Raw genomic sequence first — 19,801 nt, 5'->3', positions numbered from 1 at the left:
GAAGGTCTTCCTCTCCTGCGCCGTCCCTCCCGTCTCCCAAACATCATGTCCCTCTCCAAGGATTAGTCCCACCATGCCAAAAGTATGTCAGACGAAGCTTCAGAATCCTTGCCTCCAAGGAGCATTCCGGCCTCACCCTCTCCAGGACAAACCTGTTTGTTCTCCTAGCAGTCCATGGTATATTCAACACTCTTCTTTAGCACCGCAGCTCAAAGGCATCAATTCTCCTTTTATCATCCCTAGTCACTGTCCAACTCTGCAATGCATAGCATGTAATTGCAAAGACTATAGCCCGGATCAGGCGCACCTTAGTCTCCAGCCTGACATCATTGCTCTTCATTACTCTTGAGAGGTCCTTCCCAGCTGACTTTCCCAATGCAATTCGTCTCTTGATTTCCTGGCTGCTGTTACAAAGGGAGTTGACTGTGGAGCCAAGTAAACTAAAACTGTTAACTATTTCAATCTCTTCACCATCCATACTGATGCTGCCAGTTGGCCCAGTGGTGAGAATCTTCACCAGCATCTTTAAAAACAAACACAAAACCCTTTGCTGTGGTGTCTGCTCTGCCTCCCTGAGTCTGTAAAGGACGGAGCGGGGGTGCCTTCAGTGCTTCCAAAGCTGCCCCATCTTTCTTCCGGGTGGGTTCAAATTGCAACCTTAGAGTTAGCATCTGAGTGCTTTTAACACCGCACCACTAGAGCGCTTTAACTTTACCGTAAAGCATTGCCATGGGGTCCATTCTGAGAAGCTGCAGGACAGAGCAGGACCACCCCGCCGGGTTTCCAATGCCATGCGTCTTTACAGAGGCAGATCATCAATTTTTCTCCTAGGGAGCTGCCAATGAGTCTGAACCAGCGACCTTTCAGGTTGCAGCTATGGGTATTCCCACTGTGTCCCAGGGCTCTGCTCTGTGTAACCCTCTCTGACACTGTGGGCACCCACTTGAGGACAGGGCCACATCCCCCGGCTTTTGTGTACTGTCCTGTCCTCACGGAGGCCTTGAAAAGCTGGGCCTGGGTCCCGATTCCCTGGAGCACAAGCCCCCTGCAGCCGGGAGGATGGGCATGACATTTAAGAAGAGGCGGCAGTGCTCTAGTCTGCTCCTTATGTTCAGACAAGGCAGGTAAGATAGAAACGCTGAGCGCGTGTATCCGTTCTAGCAAAGCAGAGTCCTCCACAGCCCAGGAGCAGCAGAACCCCGCCGAGTGGGGGCTTGAAGAGTGAAGCTCACGTCTCGCCCTCCTGGGGTGAGCAGGCTTTTCTGGGAAACTGCTGTTACAATTGCTCCCTCGGTCCCTTCTGTTCCTGGGGTCCACTGTGAAGATTTTTCGAGAACAGTGTGCTTCAAGCCCCTCTGGGCACGAGCATCGTGCATTTTCTGGACCACAGAGGAGGGATGCTCTGGGAACAGACTGTGACAGCTTGCAGCTGTCAGACCTCAGAGAAGAAGGTCGTCCGGTGCACATGGGAAGTCAGCATAGGGCAGAGGAATGACTGTGAGGAAGAACCCACAGTGCCGTCAGCCGGAAGCAGCTCATAACTGGTCCTCTACGGGGCTCCTGGAGCTGTAGATCTTCTCAGGAGGAGACTCTCTGTCACGTCAGTGGAACAGCTAGTGGATTAGAAATGGCAACCTTTGTTCAGCATCTCAGGTAACGCAGTGAACCACTGGTCCCAACGGTAACCAAGCACCAAGGAAATGACCCTCAACACTCTGTGGAGCAGTGAGGGGGTGAGAAACGTAACAGGGATGCCCACGGGCCTGAAGCGGATTAAGACGCTTCTCCAAGCACGTCATAGCATTTCCAGGTGCAGCAAAGATCCCACAGAGACACTGAGAGTGTTTTCCAGGTTTGTACAGAGGGGCGGAGCCTCAGAGGGAGCTGGATACCAAAGTCCAAGAGAATAAAGGGAGAGAGACCAGGAACAATGAGGTCAGCGTGAGAGGGGCTGGAGACGGCCCACTGCCCAGCCCAGTCTCCGCGCCATGTCTGTGTCTGCCTGCAGTGTGGCATTAGGTCAATGCCACCCACGTGCAAATCAGGAATTTTTAGTTAAATGCTTCTAAAGTTCACGTGGAACAGTGAAGGCAAGAGAAGCCAAGAAAACTCGAAAAGACTGCCAGGGAAATATTCAATTACCAGACCTTAAAATATCCTGTAAGCAGTGAGGTAATGGCTAAAATTAGAAAATGCAAATAGATTCCAACACACGCCCGCCTGCGGCCCAGTTCTGACTCACAGGGACCCTCTGGCGGATTCCTGGGTCCCCAGCTTCCCGAAGGAAGCTGCGGATCTTTACGGGAAGAAACTGCCCATCGTCCCATGAGCAGCTGGTGGGTTTGAACTGCTGATCTTTTGGGCACCAGATACATGTCTTATGTACCATACCACCTCTCTCCCCACCTCCCCCTCCTTTACCCTTCTCTCTCCTCCTTCCACATCCTTAAACCCAGTGTCGTCAAGTTATTACAAACTCATCCCTGCAGGACAGAGCACGCTACCTCACACCGTGTCCAAGGGCCACCATCTTCATGGGAGCAGATCGCTTCACCTTTTCCCCCATGGAGCATGGTGGGTTTGAACCATGGACTTTTTCATTAGCAGCCGCAGGCTCAATCCATTGCACCACCACAGTTCCCTATAGGCACTTGTGTGCTGTCGAGGGAGAACCGACCCATAGCTAACCCTCCAGGAAGTTTTCAGAAGCAGTAAATCATACCAGAGGAGACTGCATGTCCTCCCTCCAGCACTGTAGATTCGAATCGCATGGCTTTGGGATTGCAGCACTGTTTCTTACCACTAGGCCACGAGAACTTCCTTCTTGTTGTCGTTGTTGTTATTATGAGCTGTCGAGTCCCCTGTGGCTAGAGCCACCCTGTATACAGTAAACCCTACTCTACCTTGAGTTAGTCTTACTGTCTCCAACACACCTAATCACTGCGTCAATCCATCTCATTTGGTGTCTCCCTCTCCTGCACTGTCCCTCCACCCTTCCAAAAATTATGTTCTTCTCCAAGGGCTGGTTCCTCCTGGCCATGTGCCCAAAGTACGTGAGGTAAGACAGAGCCTGAAAATCCTTGCCTCCAAGGAGCAGCTTGGTTTCACCCTCTTCAGGACAGGCCTGTTAGTAATGGTAAAAGCACCATTTCCCACTAATGCAGGAGGATGGGATACTTAGTGACCAGCGTGAGAACTTGATGTACTAATTAAGGACTCTAAAGCTTCGTCTGATGTACTTTGGGCATGTTGCAAGGAGGGACTGGTCCTTGGAGAGGGACATCATGTTTGGCAGAGTGGAAGGACGGCACAGGAGAGGAAGACCCTTGATGAGATGGATCGATTCTGTGACTGGGGTGGTGAGAATGAGTGTGTTTGAGACGGCGAGGTTGGCACAGGGTAGAACGGTGTTTAGGGCTCTTGTCCATAGGGTTGCTATGAGTTGCAAATGACTCGATGGCACATAACAACAACAAATATAAAGAAAGGTCACCACGTCATTCATGAAAAATAATAGATCTAAAACCCCTGTTCTCCGTTCACCATGACCTCTGACCTCTGGGCTTCAGAGGCTGCAAGTCTTCATGGGAGGAGGCTGCCCCTCTGTCTCCTGCGGAGCAGCTACTGGATTTGAACAGCTGACCTTTCAGGTAGCAGTCCAATACATTACACATTATGTTACCAGAGCTCTTTATGTGGGTTTTGTTTTGTTTTTTAACTTATATATTTAAAAATTTCCTGATGGATTAGTGACCTTTAGGTGAAAGAACAATGGAAGCATCCGATACTGGAATGGTCAGAGTTGTCAGACAAGCCTTTCTAAAAATGACAGCGGAGGCACCAGCAATGAAGGGAAAGGAGATGATTACAGGCAAACATCTCCTGTGTGCAGAACAGCCAGCTCACGAAGTGACAGGCAGCGGACAGGCAGGGAAAGCCCCAGCGTCACACGACGAGAGGTTAACCTCCCGATGCGTGAAGAGCTCTGAAAATCAGCGCGGTGACGGGAGCGCCACGAGAGGGAATTGGCAAAGGAAGAGAAGCATATGGCCGGCACACGCAGCGAGCGTTCGAGCTCATTAGCAATTGAAGAAATGCAAATGAAACCAACAAAGACATCTCCTTGGCGCCTGTCATAATCTGCAAAAAAGTGAAACTCAGATTTGATCAGGCCTCCTGTGACGAGGCTGGGAGACTGTCCCTCTCCGCGTCACATCCCCCCCACCCCCGTGACCCACCAGGGAGGAGAAGAGAGCAGGGTTTGGCAAATTGGGTCCAGAGCTATAAAAGTATGCATTTCCTCGGATCTAGCAATTCCATTTCTAGAAACACATGCTGAAGAAATAACCGAGACGTGGGAAAGATTCAGACACAAGAACGATTCGCTTCAGCCCAGCGTGTGAGAGGGGCTGTGGAATGATCTCCAGGTTGACGCTGGCTCCTGGGACCACGGTGCAGTGGACATCAGGTCTCACTCTGTGTGGGGTGGGCGTGCTTACAATCGTGGGAGGGTGTCCCCCACCTACTCAAAGGCAAAGGGGGGCTATAGAAGTGATGCAGGGGTCCCGGCTTAGCAAGGGCCTCCCCTTGCTAAGACACAACGAAATAGACCTCTGTGTTACATCTATATTACACATACACACACACACACACACACACATCTGTGTACATGGATGCACTGGTTAACACATGCACACACACCCCCCATATGCAAGGACATGCTGAATATCATGCACACATGTGCACACACACATACCTGTGTGCAGGGATGTGCCAGATATACACACATACACAACCATGTGCAAGGATTCACTAAACATTACACACACGTGCACACACATGTCTTGGAGCAGGGATATGCTGAAGGGAAGCCATCTCAGCACTCGCAGAGAAACCCACGGGTGATTTCTGTTGTGTTCTAGTTACCATACCTCATATAATAAACACATTTTTCTTGTCATAAAGGAAGGGAGTGGCATGTGGTATCTGCCCATGGTGATCAGCGCTTGTCACCTTCTCTAGTTTTCCCGCTGTCCATCTGTTACGATGTCACACTCTGGTTGTCTGCGTGTGGCTGGGAGGCTGGAAGCTAGGACACTGGCTTCTCAATTACCAGCGAGGCCATCCATGGTGTACAAGGTTCAGCAGAGCTTCCAGACTCTGACAGAGCAGGAAGAAAGGCCTGGCAATCTCCTTGTGAAAAACTGGCAGAGGGAATGTTAAGGAGCACACCAGAACATTATTCTGCTGGCTTGTTCTGGAAGCATCGGGAGGATCCACGGCTGGAGGAAGAGGTTGTGTCCAGTGAAGCAGAAGGTCCATGAGGACAGGAGAGGTCCTTTGCTCTGTGGGAGGTGGGCCTCTGGGAGCCAGCATGGCAGCAGCTCGCTGTCTGTTGATTATGTCCTTGGCACTAAGAGCTCTCTGTCCATTTCATCCTCAGACAGCCCTATGGCTAGGCCCGTTGTGCTTGGTGACAGATGGGAAAACCGAGGTCCCAGGCACCCCGATGACAAATGGTCAAAGCCAGCTCCAGACACAGATCTGAAGGGGACCTTCAAAGTGAGCAGTGAGAGGGTGGTTCACAGATTCATCACAGGAGGTATTTCCCTCTCCTGGGAAGTAGCTAGCACCTTTCACACCCTGGACTTAGTTTATCTGCTCGGGCTGGGCAGGTGCTGGCTGGGCCTGTGCTGACCAGGCAGCCGAGGAGGCTCGCCCTGCGGCAGTGATCTTCGCCCTGCAGCAGGGATCTTGTGTGTGTGCTCTCAAGTCTCCACATAAGGCCCCACAAGGGTCAGATACCATCCCCCTTGTGCCCAGAACAAGCTCTTCCTGAAGCCATCAACAGAGCAGAGCAGGACTTCACAGCGCCCTCCCACCATCTCCCTTCAGCCCACTGCTCAGCTCGCGGAGAAAGGCAGGTGCAGGAGCAGCCCCTCCCTCATTTGATCTTCCGGAATCCCCCAGATGGGCAGTGGCAAACTCACTGTCCCCACCTGAGGAAGGACGCCATCCTCTGTCTCTGGCAATCTCTTTCGGTATAAAGAAACGGATCTTGTATAAACACCCCCTGGAGCCCTGTGAGCTGGAGGTCAGCCCCGAGGTCAGGGGTGTGGAGTGTACAGTGACCGCCTTCCTGCAGGACTAGGATAAGCGCTCTCTGTCCTCAGATGCCTTTCTGAACGGGGCTCCCTCTCGGCCTTTATGAAACCTAATAGAGGAGATGGATTCATTGTCACTTAATTGGCTCCAGGACTTTCCTCATTAGAAGATGAGCTGGCCGGGCATTTCCACAACCACAGAAATGTAAATCGGCCCCAGACCGCGGGGCATTCCTCTAATTGGATGGCATCGATCAGAGAGGCCACCTGGTCTGACAAGTCCAAAGCAGTGGGGTGGAGGGGCGCTGGAGTAGTGGGTGGATATGGAGAGATAGGATGGGCCCTCTCCTCCTCTGAAAACCCACCAGAGGGTCAGCTATGGGTTGGTTCCAGCCTTATGGTACACACACATGGGGGGGACAGAGTAGCAGGAAGCAGGGGCTGGAGTAATGGGAGGCTAGAATAATGGGGAGCTGGAGTAGTAAGAGGCTGGGGCTGGATTTTGATACAATTCTGTGGGGCATGTATGTCTCATGGATTTGGAGACGGTCTAGAAGATAGTGAGGCAGTTACAGAGGGTTTTCCACCAGGGGCAGCACTACTACAAGGGGGATGGCAACTTCCAAAAGAATCCCCCAAGGGAGCTCTGGTGGCCTAGTGGCAAAAAAGCTGCACTGCAATCCCAGAGGTGTGCGGTTCGAGTCCACCAGATGTTCTACTGGAGAAGGAGGGGCAATCTCCTGTACCAGTCAGATCTGATTTGACGGTTGTTATTTGTTGTTGTTATGTGCCATTGAGTCGCTTGCGACTCATAGTGACTCTATGTACAACAGCCCTAAACTCTGCTCTGTCCTGTGCCAATTGCACTGTCTCTGACACTCCCATCCCAATTATCCCAGTCACTGAATCAATCCACCTCATAGAGGGCCTTCCCCTCCTGTGCTGTCCCTCCACCCTCCCAAACATGATGTCCTTCTCAAAGGACCGGTCTCTCCTCACAACATGTCCAAAGTATGTCAGACGGAGCCTCAGAATCCTTGCCTCCAAGGAGCCACCCGGTTTAACCCTTTCCAGGTCAAATCTGTTTGTTTTCCTAGCAGTCCATGGTATTCTCAATACTCTTCTCCAGCACCACAGCTCAAAGGCATCAATTCTCCTTCTATGCTCCTCGGTCATTGTCCAACTCTCTGATGCATAAAAAGTGATTGCGAAGACCATGGCCTGTATCAGATGCACCTTAGTCTCCAGAAAGACACCATTGCTCTTCAGTACTTTGGAGAGGTCCCTAACAGCAGACTTTCCCATGGCAGTGCACCTTTTAATTTCCTGGCTGCTGGTGCCAAGACTGTTGACTGTGGAGCCAAGCAAACTAAAGCTGGGTACAATCTCAATCTCTTCACCATCCATCCTGATGCTGCCAATTGGTCCAGTGGTGATTTGACGGTACACATACAAAAAATAATAAAACCAAAACAAAATAAAAAACCAAACAACAAACCCTAGAGGCTGAAGATAGTGGTGAACGCTGTTAAGTCCCACGGGTCATGAAAGGGTTATATCCAAGAATAATTATAAAAGGCTTGGCATTTAATGACCAAAACATTTAGAGGAAGTCTTCACATTAAAGAATCTGCCCAGTTAACCTCCTTAATCTATTTAAAATGTGAGGAATGGATTTTAAATTGGGCAGTGTTAGAGAATTTAATACATTTGCAAACAATCCTGAAACGCTTACGAGAACTTGAGATTTGGTACAAGGGTAATTTATTAGCTATCCTGGAATTTTAAAAGTACTTGCGGGAATTTTGGCTATTGAATCAGGCATTCAAAGAGCTTAAGAAGGAAAGAAAACATGCTACATTTACAAGTAACATTTTAAAAGGTTCCAGGGAATTTAATGAACTAGCGGTGCGGAGGCAAGGGTTGTTTAATGGTGGTTAATCTGCTCAACCTGACTTAATCAAACATTAATCAAAGAGAACAGAAAGAGAACTGTTCTTATTTTAGTAGATTTCTAGGTTTCACTTAAAGGCTTAAGTGTTTAAGTTCCACTTAAATAGATTTGGAAGTGTATAATTTTAATCAACTGTATGCACATTTTTAAAAAATAAAAACCCCCTAGCCTTAAACAGTCTCTTCTGTGGATAAATGCCCCATAGGCCAAAAAAGAAAAGCAGATGAAATGAAAAGAAACTGAAATGAAATAAAATGAAACTGTCACATCGACACAAGACAGAAGACATGCCTCCTCCTGAATTTGGGTGAGATTGTGTTTCACTGGCTCATCGACTCATGATTATTTCCTGGCCTCACTATGACCCAGCACTGGCTAAGTGGGGGAGCAGGAAGATGCCAGGGGGACACACACAGACGCCAGGCTGGCAGGAGGACAGGGATACCGGGCAGCATAGTCTATGGTTCAGGATATTGCTTCCAAGGGATGGGGCTGTGCCCCTAAATCTCCTAACACTGATATGTGGGAATGTGACCCCATTTGGAGCCTATTTCCATGTCTCTCAGATGAGGAGGCATTTGGGGACACAGCCTGAAGTGATGGGCTGACAGGGCCTCAGGGCACAGGCGCTGAAGTGTGGATGCTACCACCTCTCACGGCACCCACTCCACCAAGAGTGCCCCTCCCCCAAGTCCAGTCACCTTGTCCCCAGGGTCGCCTAGCCCTGAGAGGTGCACGCTCCCCCCATAAGTGTCACCATGTTCCCAGCCTCAGTACGTCCCTGAAGACATGGCTCAGCCCTCCCTGCCATCAGGGACCCCAAGGGCTGACCTGGAATCTTCCAGCAAAGCTCCCGGCCCTGAGGCCTGGAGGCTGGGACATTTTGCCGCACTTTGAGTTAAATCACCGTGTTTTCAGATGAGGACCACAGGGAGTGATCCTGGTCTCTATTTTCTTACACTACAACTTCCCACCAAGGCTCAGGTCTGTACAGGTCTGACCAAGTCGGCCTTCCAGGAACACTGCAAAGACCACCTGCGGCAGGGTCACACTCTGATTGCACTGGAGACTAAGGTACCACAGGGACCCTGCAGCGTCGGGACCCTGGCTCTCAGAAGGGGGCTCATTTCTAAGAGCATGGGCCAGACTAGGGCAGGAGTTGGTGCCACCAAGGTAAGGGCAGCCCCTGGTGCGACCCTCCCACCACTGGCATGAGCCCCCATCACAGCCCCACTCCCCCCATCGCCCCTGGGCTTCCACCTGAGCCCTCTCACGGTTCTAGTCACCTGCTGGTCCCAGGTTCGAGCGAACAGCATAGGGCTACTGGGGGAAAGTATGGCACTAGAAATCTGGAAACTTTCTATTTGGAATTTAATATTTAATATGATGTGATCTATTTCAAGAGCAATGACCAATTCAGCAACGATGCTGTCATGTTTGGGCCTGCCCTTACCTTGTACTGGCCAGTCCAGTACACTCACTCGGCCGCCTCATGCTGCCCCGTCCAGCGCACTCACCCGCATGCCCAGCTCGATGTTCTCTCCACCGTACACCTCCATGCCTGGGTCCAGCAGGCCAATGTCCCCAAAGTACTCGCGGTCCACTACAAACGAGCAGCCAATCATGGCGGGTGTCCTGAAGAACAGAGAGGGCTGGTGAGGTCAGCAGGCGACGGTCCCGAGCACCCTCAGCCTCCCTCCACTGGCCACTGACTGCCGTCGTACCCCTGTTGCACTGTCCCCAGCATCCCAGGTGGGACCACTCGGCAACTCTGCTCCCTTTGAGGCCAGGATAGTGGCAGGTGACCAAAGCGATTGCCAGGTCAGGCCATCCTACAGGGCATGAGATACCTCTGTGCACCCAATGGTCCTCTGGCTGCCCTGGTCATCGTACCTGAGCTCAAGTAGACACTTACTGCCTTGCTGTTCTGTCCAATGTGCCGCATCTGTCGCTGAGGCTGCACTGAGCAGCTGTGCAGGTTGTTTACTGTTCAACTCTTTGAAATTGCTTATGTCAGGTTTCTCTGGATGACATCCAGGGATCTGTGGCGTGCCCACCTGAAGGACTGTCCCTCCTGTCTCCAACAGACTGCGTGTGGCTGTGCTGTTATCTCAGTTGTCATCTTGGTAATTCTGTCTATATCATCAAGACACCTCTGTAAACACAGCCTAGTCCCAAGGCTGACGCATTTGTGAACTCATATCTCTACACCCTGTTACAGTTTCCTAGAGTGCATTAAAGATCCCGGAGGTTGTCCAGAAGGGTGGTGTGGGCCAGCTCGTCCCAGGAGGTGGTGGGGCTGTGTGGTCACTTGTGGTCTTCATGCATTCATTCATTCACTCGTTTACTCTTGGGCTCAGAACGTGCCTAGTGCCCACTCAGTGTTGCTGGTGGAGAATGAAAGAGAAGATGATGGCGTCTCTAGCAGCCATACTGTTGGAACACAGGCACTTCGAAGCTTTGATGCAAGACTTTGACTTGTAATAAACATGGTTGATCTGTTTGCAGGCTAGGTGCTAGTTTCTTGTGAGGCCTCAGGTGCTGAGTCGAACAGCTGAGGTCCCACGTGGAAGGAAGGCTGGGAGAGGGCAGAGCCGGGACCCTCCTGCGGGCATCGGTAAAAACTTCCGCCCCAAATCCATCCCGATCATAGTTTAAAAGCAGTATTTCTGCTCCAGTGGCTGAGAAGTTGGAAGCAAATGCCCATCAATTGTCTGGGAATAACAGGCACATTAAAAAGCGATTACCTTTTTATTTGTGCACAGATCCAATTTGTTTTGTGATTAGATTCCAGCCACAAAGCTCACATTCACCAAATTTTAACACCACCTTTGTTTTCTGGACATGGCCAACGCAGGTTAAGCTGCCGTTTATTGACGTACAGGCTGGGCTTCCCCCGTTCTCATGACGGAAGCCCTCTGGTCCTGCCCCGCCAGACCTGTTAGGGCCAGAACCACTTGATTATTACTGCTCAGGGCTCCAAAACAAACTTAAATGCATGAGGCCATGTCAGATCGGCTGGCAGGAATTTATCTACACAGAAACTCCTGTTGTGGTTAGAGAAACAGTAAGGGTGGAGAGACACTGCGGCCAGGGCTTCTGGGGCCCTGGGCAGGAATGACCTTGTCATCATGGGACCACTATTGGTACCTACCCCCTGTCAGCATGAGGGAGACCTTTGTCACCCCAGGACCTAGGTGGCATGGCAGTTAAGCGCTCAGCCACTGACTGGCAGGTTGACAGTTCAAATCCTCCCAGGGGGGCCTTGGAAGAAAACACTGTGAGCCTTCAAGTGAGGAACACCCACTGACCTCCCACGACTGCAGGCGACTTGCTGCAAGGGGCTGACCCGAGGGTGGCCGGTTTGGGGGTCCATTTGTACCTGTGTTATCTGTGCTCCTAATGATATAAGCGCTGTCTCTATTTCAGAAAGTGCAGCAGACATGTCTGTGATGTGTGTGTATCCTCTCAGCGTACTTCACATGCACCATGCAGTGATTTAAACCAGCCTTTTGGGCAGAGAGGCCATTGCCGTTGTCTGACGTCCATCACCCTTGTCTCGCTGTTTTTTATTCTTTAAACTCCGTCCAGAAAATGAGCATGAAACCAAACCCAGTCCCGGCCTTCCAGGCCATTCCGACGCCTGAGACACTGCATCCCGTCTCTGAGGCTGCAAACCTTATGGAAGGAGGTGCTTCATCTTCCTCCCGAGGAGTGACTGGTGCGTTTGAACTGCTGACTTTTCAGTTCGCAGCCCAGCTAACTTAGTCCACAGTGCCCGCAGGGCTCCTTGAAGACGTGAGAGTTAGGGCTCCTAATGTAGAGGTGGGGGCCTGGAGGCCGAGGTAGAGGGGTGTCCAGGGACTGACCCTTGTAGTCCAGTCTAGCTTCCTTCCCACACTGCCCAGCACTTCAGGGAGGTGACCATACATTCCCCCCCCCAGGACCTCCTGGGTCCCTGCTGGCCAATTCGGGACCCAGCAGGACCCAGCTAGCCCTATCACAGCACAGGCCAGAGGACATCTCTGCTCTTCCCTGTCACTAGTCAAAGGCTCTTTACCAGGACCGCAGCTGATATCTTTCCTTCCCCGTGCTCCAAGGACAATCTACAGTAGAAAAGGTCCTAGAGCAGTGGCTCCAGCGAGGGCCCTCTCCTGGCTGGACCAGTCAGTGCTCCTCCTGTGTCCTCTTCCTGCCCCCTTTCCGCATAAATGCCCCTGAACAGAGACCCCTCCACTCTCTGTCCTGTGTCCCCGCTCTCACTGTTCACGACCTGCACTGCCATAGTTTTATTCTCATTTCTGGGGGCTCAGCTGTCACTCAGAGTGGGCTTCTATAAGGGAGGCCCTCGCCCTGTCTCTACACCCCCTCCACGGCTGCTCACCTGATGGGTGCTGACTCGTCACCGTGGTCCAGCCAATCCTGGGGTGGGATGATATACATGCACCAGAGCCCCCAGTTGTAGCCGTGGGCCGCGTTGGCGTACTGCTGCACCTCAAAAGTGTTGTACTTAATGTTGTCGATAGCGGGCAGGATGATACGGCGCCGGTCCTCGCGGATCCTCGTCAGAGCAGGCTCTGCCCTGCAGGCATAGGCAGGGCATCAGGGGGACCCAGGAAGGACCCCTCCCCACCCCACTCTCCCAGTACCCAGCCCCCAGGCTCAGCCTCCTGAAGCCCCACCTCTCTTGGGCTTCAGAAGCATTTACAGAGCACTAACCATGGCTGGCCCCATTCCCAGCATGAGGGTCAGAGCAGGAAGGGAAAAAGAGAGAGAGCTCTTGCCCCATGAAGCTTGTGCAGTGCACAACACGGATGGCAGTGCCTGGTGCCCCTGCTGGGGCGGAGAGGGCTACTGAAGTGGTGGATGTGTTGGGAGGTGGTAGATACTGAGGGAAATGAAGAGCCTGAGGCAAGATTCTTTCCAACTCCAGAGACTCCAGAAACCGGGGTTGGGGGAGAGCAGGTGGACTATGGTAGTGGGTGTCTGGGGGCAGACAGTAGCCAGCTGATTGGACCAGGGAAAGTAAGAGGCCAGTTCACAAGTGACTTGAGGCCATGCATTTCCTACTGTGGACTCAGAGCTACGTGTTTGGCTGCTGACCAAGAGGCTGGAGGTTAAGACCATTCAGAATCACTAGGAAGAAAGGCCTGGTGATCTATTCTTGAAAAACTAGCCTGTGGAGCCCAGTTCAGCCCGACGCACTCAGGTGCATTAGGAGCCACGTGGACTCGGCTTCCACTCACGTTCCCAGCAGAGTCCCTCATCACAGGGGAGGAAGTGCCACCCAGACCCACCCCCAGCTGGAGCTCCTGGGGTGTGGGTGTTCTCCACCTGGAGGAGCAGAGAAGGTCTTGGAGTTGCCCAGAGTAGATCAGGGAGGAGCCAGGCTGGGTGTGACAGCTGGTGGGAGTTAGTGTAACTGTGTCACATGCCACAGCCACGAGGAGTGCTCAGGCTCTCACTGGACAAGTGACCCTGCCCTTAAGATGGAATTTTCAGCCTGAGGGGTGCATCCTAAGAGGGCTGGAGTCCCCTCACTTTCACTCATGTGGACTGAGTATCTGAGTGTTTTAGGAATATGACAAGCCTCACACCTCTTGGGGCAAACTAGGGGTACACTGGGCACTCCTGGTAGGAGGACACCCTATGTCATCTCCAGTCTGCTCACCACACCCTCCTCCAGGTGTCCCAGGAGACCCACTTCTCCCTCAACAGGCCAGGGACAGGAAACTGGACCTCTGATCTAGAATGTTCCATACTAATAGGAAACTGCTTCCTACCTAAGTTGAAGTGCAAAGGCCCCTGGGATACTGAGAACTTCCCCTCAAGTGAGAATGAGAGCCGTGCTGACCACATGACCACACCTCATACAATCACCTCATACAGTGACCCTCACACCTCCAGACCCTTCATATGAATTCCTCTGGCTGTGGCCTTTGTTCAATGGCCAGCATGAGGTCTGAGCACAGGGTACAGGCCAGCCCTGAGTGTGCACCAAGTGTCCTCCTCAGTGTCCCCAGGATTCCGGGGTCCAGTCCACGGAGGGAGTGAACTCTATAGCCTTCAAACCCATCTCCTATCCTGGAGGACCCCCCCCCAAGGAGCCCTATCTGCAACCCACAGAGTGGGTAGCCACAAAACCCACCTCCCTGTACCCCACAGATCCACACTCTACATTAGCAAGAACTTGCAGATCGTGCCCCATATCCCACAGATCTCACACCCCACAAAGCAGGTGCCTGCAGACCCCACGCCTGGGGATGGGGAGATCCTCCTCACCAGCCAGTGTTGAACTCCACGTGGGCGTCGAAGAAGCCAACGACAGGGGCAGTGGCCACCTTCCAGCCCTGAAGCCGGGCTCGGATCAGGCCCTCACGCTTGTTGTTGCGGACGATCTTGACGAGGCCAGGATACCGCTTGTGCACATATTGGTCCAGGTTGAACTTGAGCTCCACTGCAGGGGGAGACAAAGTGTCAGCAAGCTGGCCAAAGGCAGGGGATGGTCATCAGAGCCCCAGGACCCTGGACAGGCTGGGAGGAGACTAAGCATCAGTGAGCAGACCACATGAGAGAGTTAGCAGCCCCAGGCCATAAGAAGGCAGGGAGAAGCCAAGAATCAGAGTCAGCCACTTGGGAAGGTCAGTGGAGCCCTAAACTCCAGGACAGGTGGGATATGTGGAGGGGCCAGGGCTCTGCAAACATCCCTGGAAGCCTGATGAGCCTTTATACTAGACAGGGCTGGAGAACCCAGAGATGAGACTCTGGTCCTCAGGAAATCTAAGCAAGGTCACAGGACCAGTTACACCAGGACACACATGAGGGATGGGGCCACGACCTGAGATGTGTGTCAACTGGGGGCTGATGACAAATGCTGACATGCTGCCCCTGGTGGACTCACTCAGGGTGACCCCTGCATTAGGTAGAATTTCCCTCCTACAGATATGTCTTGGCTATAGCTTGTACAGAAGCAGACAACCAGGTTTTTCTGAAGTTCCCTGAGTAGATTTGAACCTGCAACCTTCTGATGAGCAGCTGTATGTTAACTGCCCACACAACCCCAGGATGCCAAGAGGGTTGAGCTGACATTCCTCCCCAGCCTCAATGCCCAGCCCTCCACACCCCAATGCCCTCACCATTGTCACTGTTGTCATCCACCAAGATGACCTCCTTGAGCAGATGGGAGGGGGTGTGGTTGACCACACTGTGCACAGAGCGCAGGATGACTGACAAGGCCTCATTGACGAAGATGAAGACCACGGAAATCTGGGGCAGGCTGTCGGAGTAGGACATCTGTCTGCACCTGTAAGGACAGGTGCAGTGGAGTCAGCCTGGTAGGACAAGCTGACAGATGAGTGGTGGAATTGTAACTATCATTAATTATTAATAATGTTTAATTGTACCTCCTCCTGCTCTGTATGTATCAATTCATTTAACCTTCAGCAGAGTCCCTAAGAAGAACCAAGTCTCATCCCCATCTTAAAGATGCAGAGCCTGAGACCCCATCTGGGTGCAGAAAGCAGCGTGGGAGCTGCTCTCACCGTCCCAGGCAGGGTTGTGTCCTCGCTGGCAAGTCCTCTTCTCCCCCAGCCTGGGCACGAGCTCCTCCGACGGTGCTTAGTGATCTCATATCCCTTGTTGCCTGCTGCCTCCAACCTCTAGAACAATGCCTGGCACACGGAGGGTGGAATCCAGTTTAAAAACCCATTAGGTCGTCTGTTATGGCTGGAATTCAGTTTGGGGAAACGTGTGGAGCAGCTGGATTCTACAAAGGTGTGTTTTTCCGGTTTCGGTTGAGGCTAGGTTGTGGAATGTTTGCTCGCAAACAGTATGAACTGATTGGGTTTGGCCTTGTATTTAAAAAGGCATTTGGGTTTTAATTGTTTTTGGACAAACATTCTTCTAAGTGGTATAGTACTGTTTTGTCCATTTGCTGCATAGAGGTAACTCGTGGTTGCTGTGATGCTAACCACTGTGACACTGACGTGTCAAGCGCGATCATGGTTACCCGTGGTGGACCGTGTTTAGTGGAGCTCCCAGTACAAACAGGCTTGGAAGCAGGAGTGGCATCCACTTAAGAAATAGCTTGCCTCTGGAAACCCTATGAACTTAAGAGAAGTGATGAAAGTTGTACATGTGTTCAGGTCTTTTGTTCATAGGGTCGCTTTGAGTTGTCTAGACTGAATAGCTCTTAACAAAAACAAACTTCTGCTTATTAAACTGTTGAGCACGTATGCAGCAAAGCGCATGCGCACACGCTCCTCCACGCAGCGCTCATGCAACATACGCACGCGCGCCCCCACGCACGCACGCGCGCCCCCACGCACGCACGCGCGCCCCCACGCACGCACGCGCACATGACCAAGGCACACTGACACACTAGGGAAGCCTGCCCATGGACTGGCGCTTCTCAGAGCTGTTACCCCTCAACTAACGCTGACCCCTACCCTCAGGGCTTCTAGAATCTTCCGCGTTGCGGTGGATTTAATCCCTTTGACTTGTGTTTGATGAATGAAGGGGACGGGACACTCGCTCGTGCGCCCAGGCCTCAGAGGTTCTGGTGGCGCCTCCCGCGGCGTGCCGCCGCCATCTTTGTCCGCGCCCGGGTGGTCCCGCGCGTCTTGTGTTTGGTGGACGCTGGCGAGCCCGGCTCGCTCACACTGCATTTTCTCCCCATTCCCCTCATTTCTTTGTCCTTGAAAAGGCCCCTCTTGGGCTTGACCAAGAACTTACTAAAGAACTTGGAGCGAGCGAGAGCATATCCTCCAAGTATTTCCTGGGGGCACGTGCCTTGTAGGCATTGCTTCCGGAGCTGGAGGAAGGACCCCGAAAGGGGGGCAAGGTGGAGGACGAGAGGGTGTTGAAGCCCGGCGGGAGTCGGCTGCACGGAGGAGTGGGCCCGGTCCGTTTTGGACAGATACTGAGCCAGCACATAAGGCCGCGGCTGGCTGGAGCCCCGGAAGGCCCGGTGAGGAGACCCCGCGGGATCCAAGGTAAGGCCGCGCTCGGGGGTCTGCAGCGCGCGGTCTGCTGTGATTGGGGGCTTGGGGAGGGGGTGTCGCGGGGCGGAGTGACCGCGTGGGCCCCGGGAGGTGCTCTCATTGGCGGCAGCTGTCCCCTTCCCGCCCTCTGCTCTGTTAGCACGAGGACCTGCCTGGCTTCCCCTTGGAGTCCCCAGTGGTCGTTTAGGGTCCGGTGTCCGTGCTATGGGGTTAGAGGAGACCCGGAGGGGGGAACGGGAGCGGCTTCCCCGGGATGGAGCGGCGGGGACGCGTCATTTCGTGCGCTTGGTGACCTTCCATCTGAGTGGCCACCTGCTCTCCCCCCTCCCCCTCCCCGATATTGATCGCCTTTTATTGACTGTCCACCGCGCGGCACCGCTTTATAAAGATGCCACCTCCATTGACCCGAGGCCGTGGCTGCAGCTCATGGTCCCCGAGGGGTGGACACAGCGTCCCGCTGACCACAAGTGGGGGGACAAGGGGCCTGGATGCAAAGAGGGACCTGGTTCCTGGCGTCGTGGGATCACTGGGGATGCAGCGAGAGGCAGGGAAGGCACCCCAGCTAGGCGTCTGCGGAATTTAAGGCTTTTTGTTTGTGCTCTGATGTTGTGGGTTGTGTGCCACTGGGTCAGAACCGACCCGCAGCTGCTCCCGGGTTTTCATAGGCAATGAATGCACGGGAGGAGGCTGCTTAGTCTCCTGCAGAGCAGCTGGTGGATTCGAACCACTGGAGCTCTGCTAGAAAGGAGGAGACCCCTGCCTTCCAGTCGTTTTGACCCGCCACCCAGGCTCCGAGGCTGTAAATTTAACGCAGGGAGAGGACCCCTCTTGCTCCTTCAGAGCTGCAAGTGGATTTGAACAGGTTCTGCTGTGGATTAGTTGACTGCACCGCATGCAGACTGCAAACCCGCATGCAGCCTGAAACCCGCATGAAGCCTGCAAACCCCGGGAAGTCTGCTGAAGGGTCAGCGGGATGGAAAGGAGGGCATCAGGCTTGGTGGGCTGTGCAGAAAAACATGGTGACCAGCTCCCATGGTTGTCACAGTGGAGACACCCTCTCTTACAGTGGGCACCCCCACCCCGCATTTGGGCTCCCACATGGTGACAGGATAGGTTTCTGTTAAAACCTGTGTTCTGGTCACAGCAGCACTAGGAGATTATAGCACATAGTCACATCTCCTTCCTGTACTTCCCGCAGGCCAGTGCTGTGTCACGCTTTATACCCTGTTAACGCCTGACACATGACACTGTCGACCTACACAGCCCCTGAAATGGTGTATGATCTAGGGAGAGTTTTGACACAACTCGGTTCTTTTACATGTAACTGAATGTCTGTCTTGATTTTTGTAAAGAAATTTTTTTAAAGCTATTGAGTTAATAGAAAGGGTGACTTATCAAACTGGTGTGGAAAGGAATGTAGTAATAAGAATCCTTGTACTTGAAACTCAATTAAGGAGAAGAGTGTGGTGGAGAGATTTGGGAATCGAGGGGAGATGACTGTCCATCAATTTGGACATGGTTGGTGTCATTGAATTGTGTATTCAGAAACAATGCAAGTGGGTAAAGTTTTTCTGTATATTTCACCGTGGTTAAAAAAAAGGAAGGGGGTTACTCCAGTGTGCACTGTGGGGGGCACCAGCTCCCTGCTCTGTCGTCCATGTCCCGAGTGGTGTCATGATCCTGTATTGTCCCAGGAGTGTGCTGTGTGCTTCTGAGGTAGAAATGAATCAGGGGAAACAATCAGTTGTCACTGAGTCAGACATGCTCATGGTGACCCAAGTCCTCCACAGGTTGATCAGTGGGTTACCCCAAGTCCTTCAGGAGGTTGCCTCCATGTATGTGTCTTGTGTCCTGTTACCCTAAACCTCTGTAAGGCTGATGAGGTAGTTATACTGTGATTACAGGCATTTGTGAGATGATATGATCACCCCACTTCCAACCATGTGATCTGACATGACCAGCCAATCAGTTGTAAGGGAAGAGAGTGGGATGCAATTCCCTTGTTCAGGTTCAAGCCCTGATCCCATGTCAGAGGACTTTTCCTGGGGTGTGTTCTGCATTGCTTTGTCTTGTTGTTGTTGTTATGTGCCATCGAGTTGCTTGCGACTCATAGCGACCCTATGTACAACAGCCCTAAACCCTGCTCTATCCTGTGCCAGTCTCACTGCCTCTGACACACCCATCCCGATTACCCCAGTCACTGAATCAATCCACCTCATAGATGGTCTTCCCCTTCTGTGCCGTCCCTCCACCCTCCCAAGCATGATGTCCCTCTCCAAGGACCTCTCCCTCCTTACAACATGTCCAAACTATGTCAGACGAAGGCTCAGAATCCTTGCCTCCATGGAGCAGCCTGGCTTAACCCTCTTCAGGATGAATCTGTTTGTTTTCTTGGTAGTCCATGGTACATTCAATACTCTTCTCCAGCACCACAGCTCAAAGGCATCAATTCTCCTTCTATTCTCCTTAGTCATTGTCCAACTCTCTGATGCATACATAACAAGTGACTGCAAAGACCATAGCCTGTATCAGACGCACCTTAGTCTCCAGTGACGCCATTGCTCTTCAGTACCCTGGAGAGGTCCTTAACAGCAGACTTTCCTATTGCAGTGGTGTTGTTGTTGTTATGTGCGATCGAGTCACCTGCGACTCATAGCGACCCTATGTACAACAGCCCTAAACTCTGCTCTGTCCTGTGCCAATCGCACTGTCTCTGACACTCCCATCCCAATTATCCCAGT

At 52.5% G+C, this 19,801-nt stretch overlaps 1 protein-coding gene across 1 annotated transcript in view; it reads right to left on the bottom strand.

The window, feature by feature from the left end:
* The window catches only part of GALNT9 (UDP-N-acetyl-alpha-D-galactosamine:polypeptide N-acetylgalactosaminyltransferase 9 (GalNAc-T9)), a 58,309-nt gene that overhangs the window by 7,720 nt on the left and 30,788 nt on the right, over positions 1-19,801 (bottom strand). Inside the window, exons 3-6 of the mRNA XM_006900974.1 lie at positions 15,195-15,361; positions 14,341-14,515; positions 12,443-12,640; positions 9,576-9,693 (exon numbers count right to left, since the gene is read on the bottom strand). Coding sequence (XP_006901036.1) covers positions 9,576-9,693; positions 12,443-12,640; positions 14,341-14,515; positions 15,195-15,361 — 658 coding nt within the window. The remainder of the gene's footprint in view (positions 1-9,575; positions 9,694-12,442; positions 12,641-14,340; positions 14,516-15,194; positions 15,362-19,801) is intronic.

This window comes from Elephantulus edwardii, unplaced genomic scaffold (genome assembly GCF_000299155.1).
Source record: "Elephantulus edwardii isolate Elephantulus edwardi_28Jun2011 unplaced genomic scaffold, EleEdw1.0 scaffold00304, whole genome shotgun sequence".
NCBI classification, from domain to species: domain Eukaryota; kingdom Metazoa; phylum Chordata; class Mammalia; order Macroscelidea; family Macroscelididae; genus Elephantulus; species Elephantulus edwardii.
This window is presented reverse-complemented; position numbering and strand designations above follow the sequence as displayed.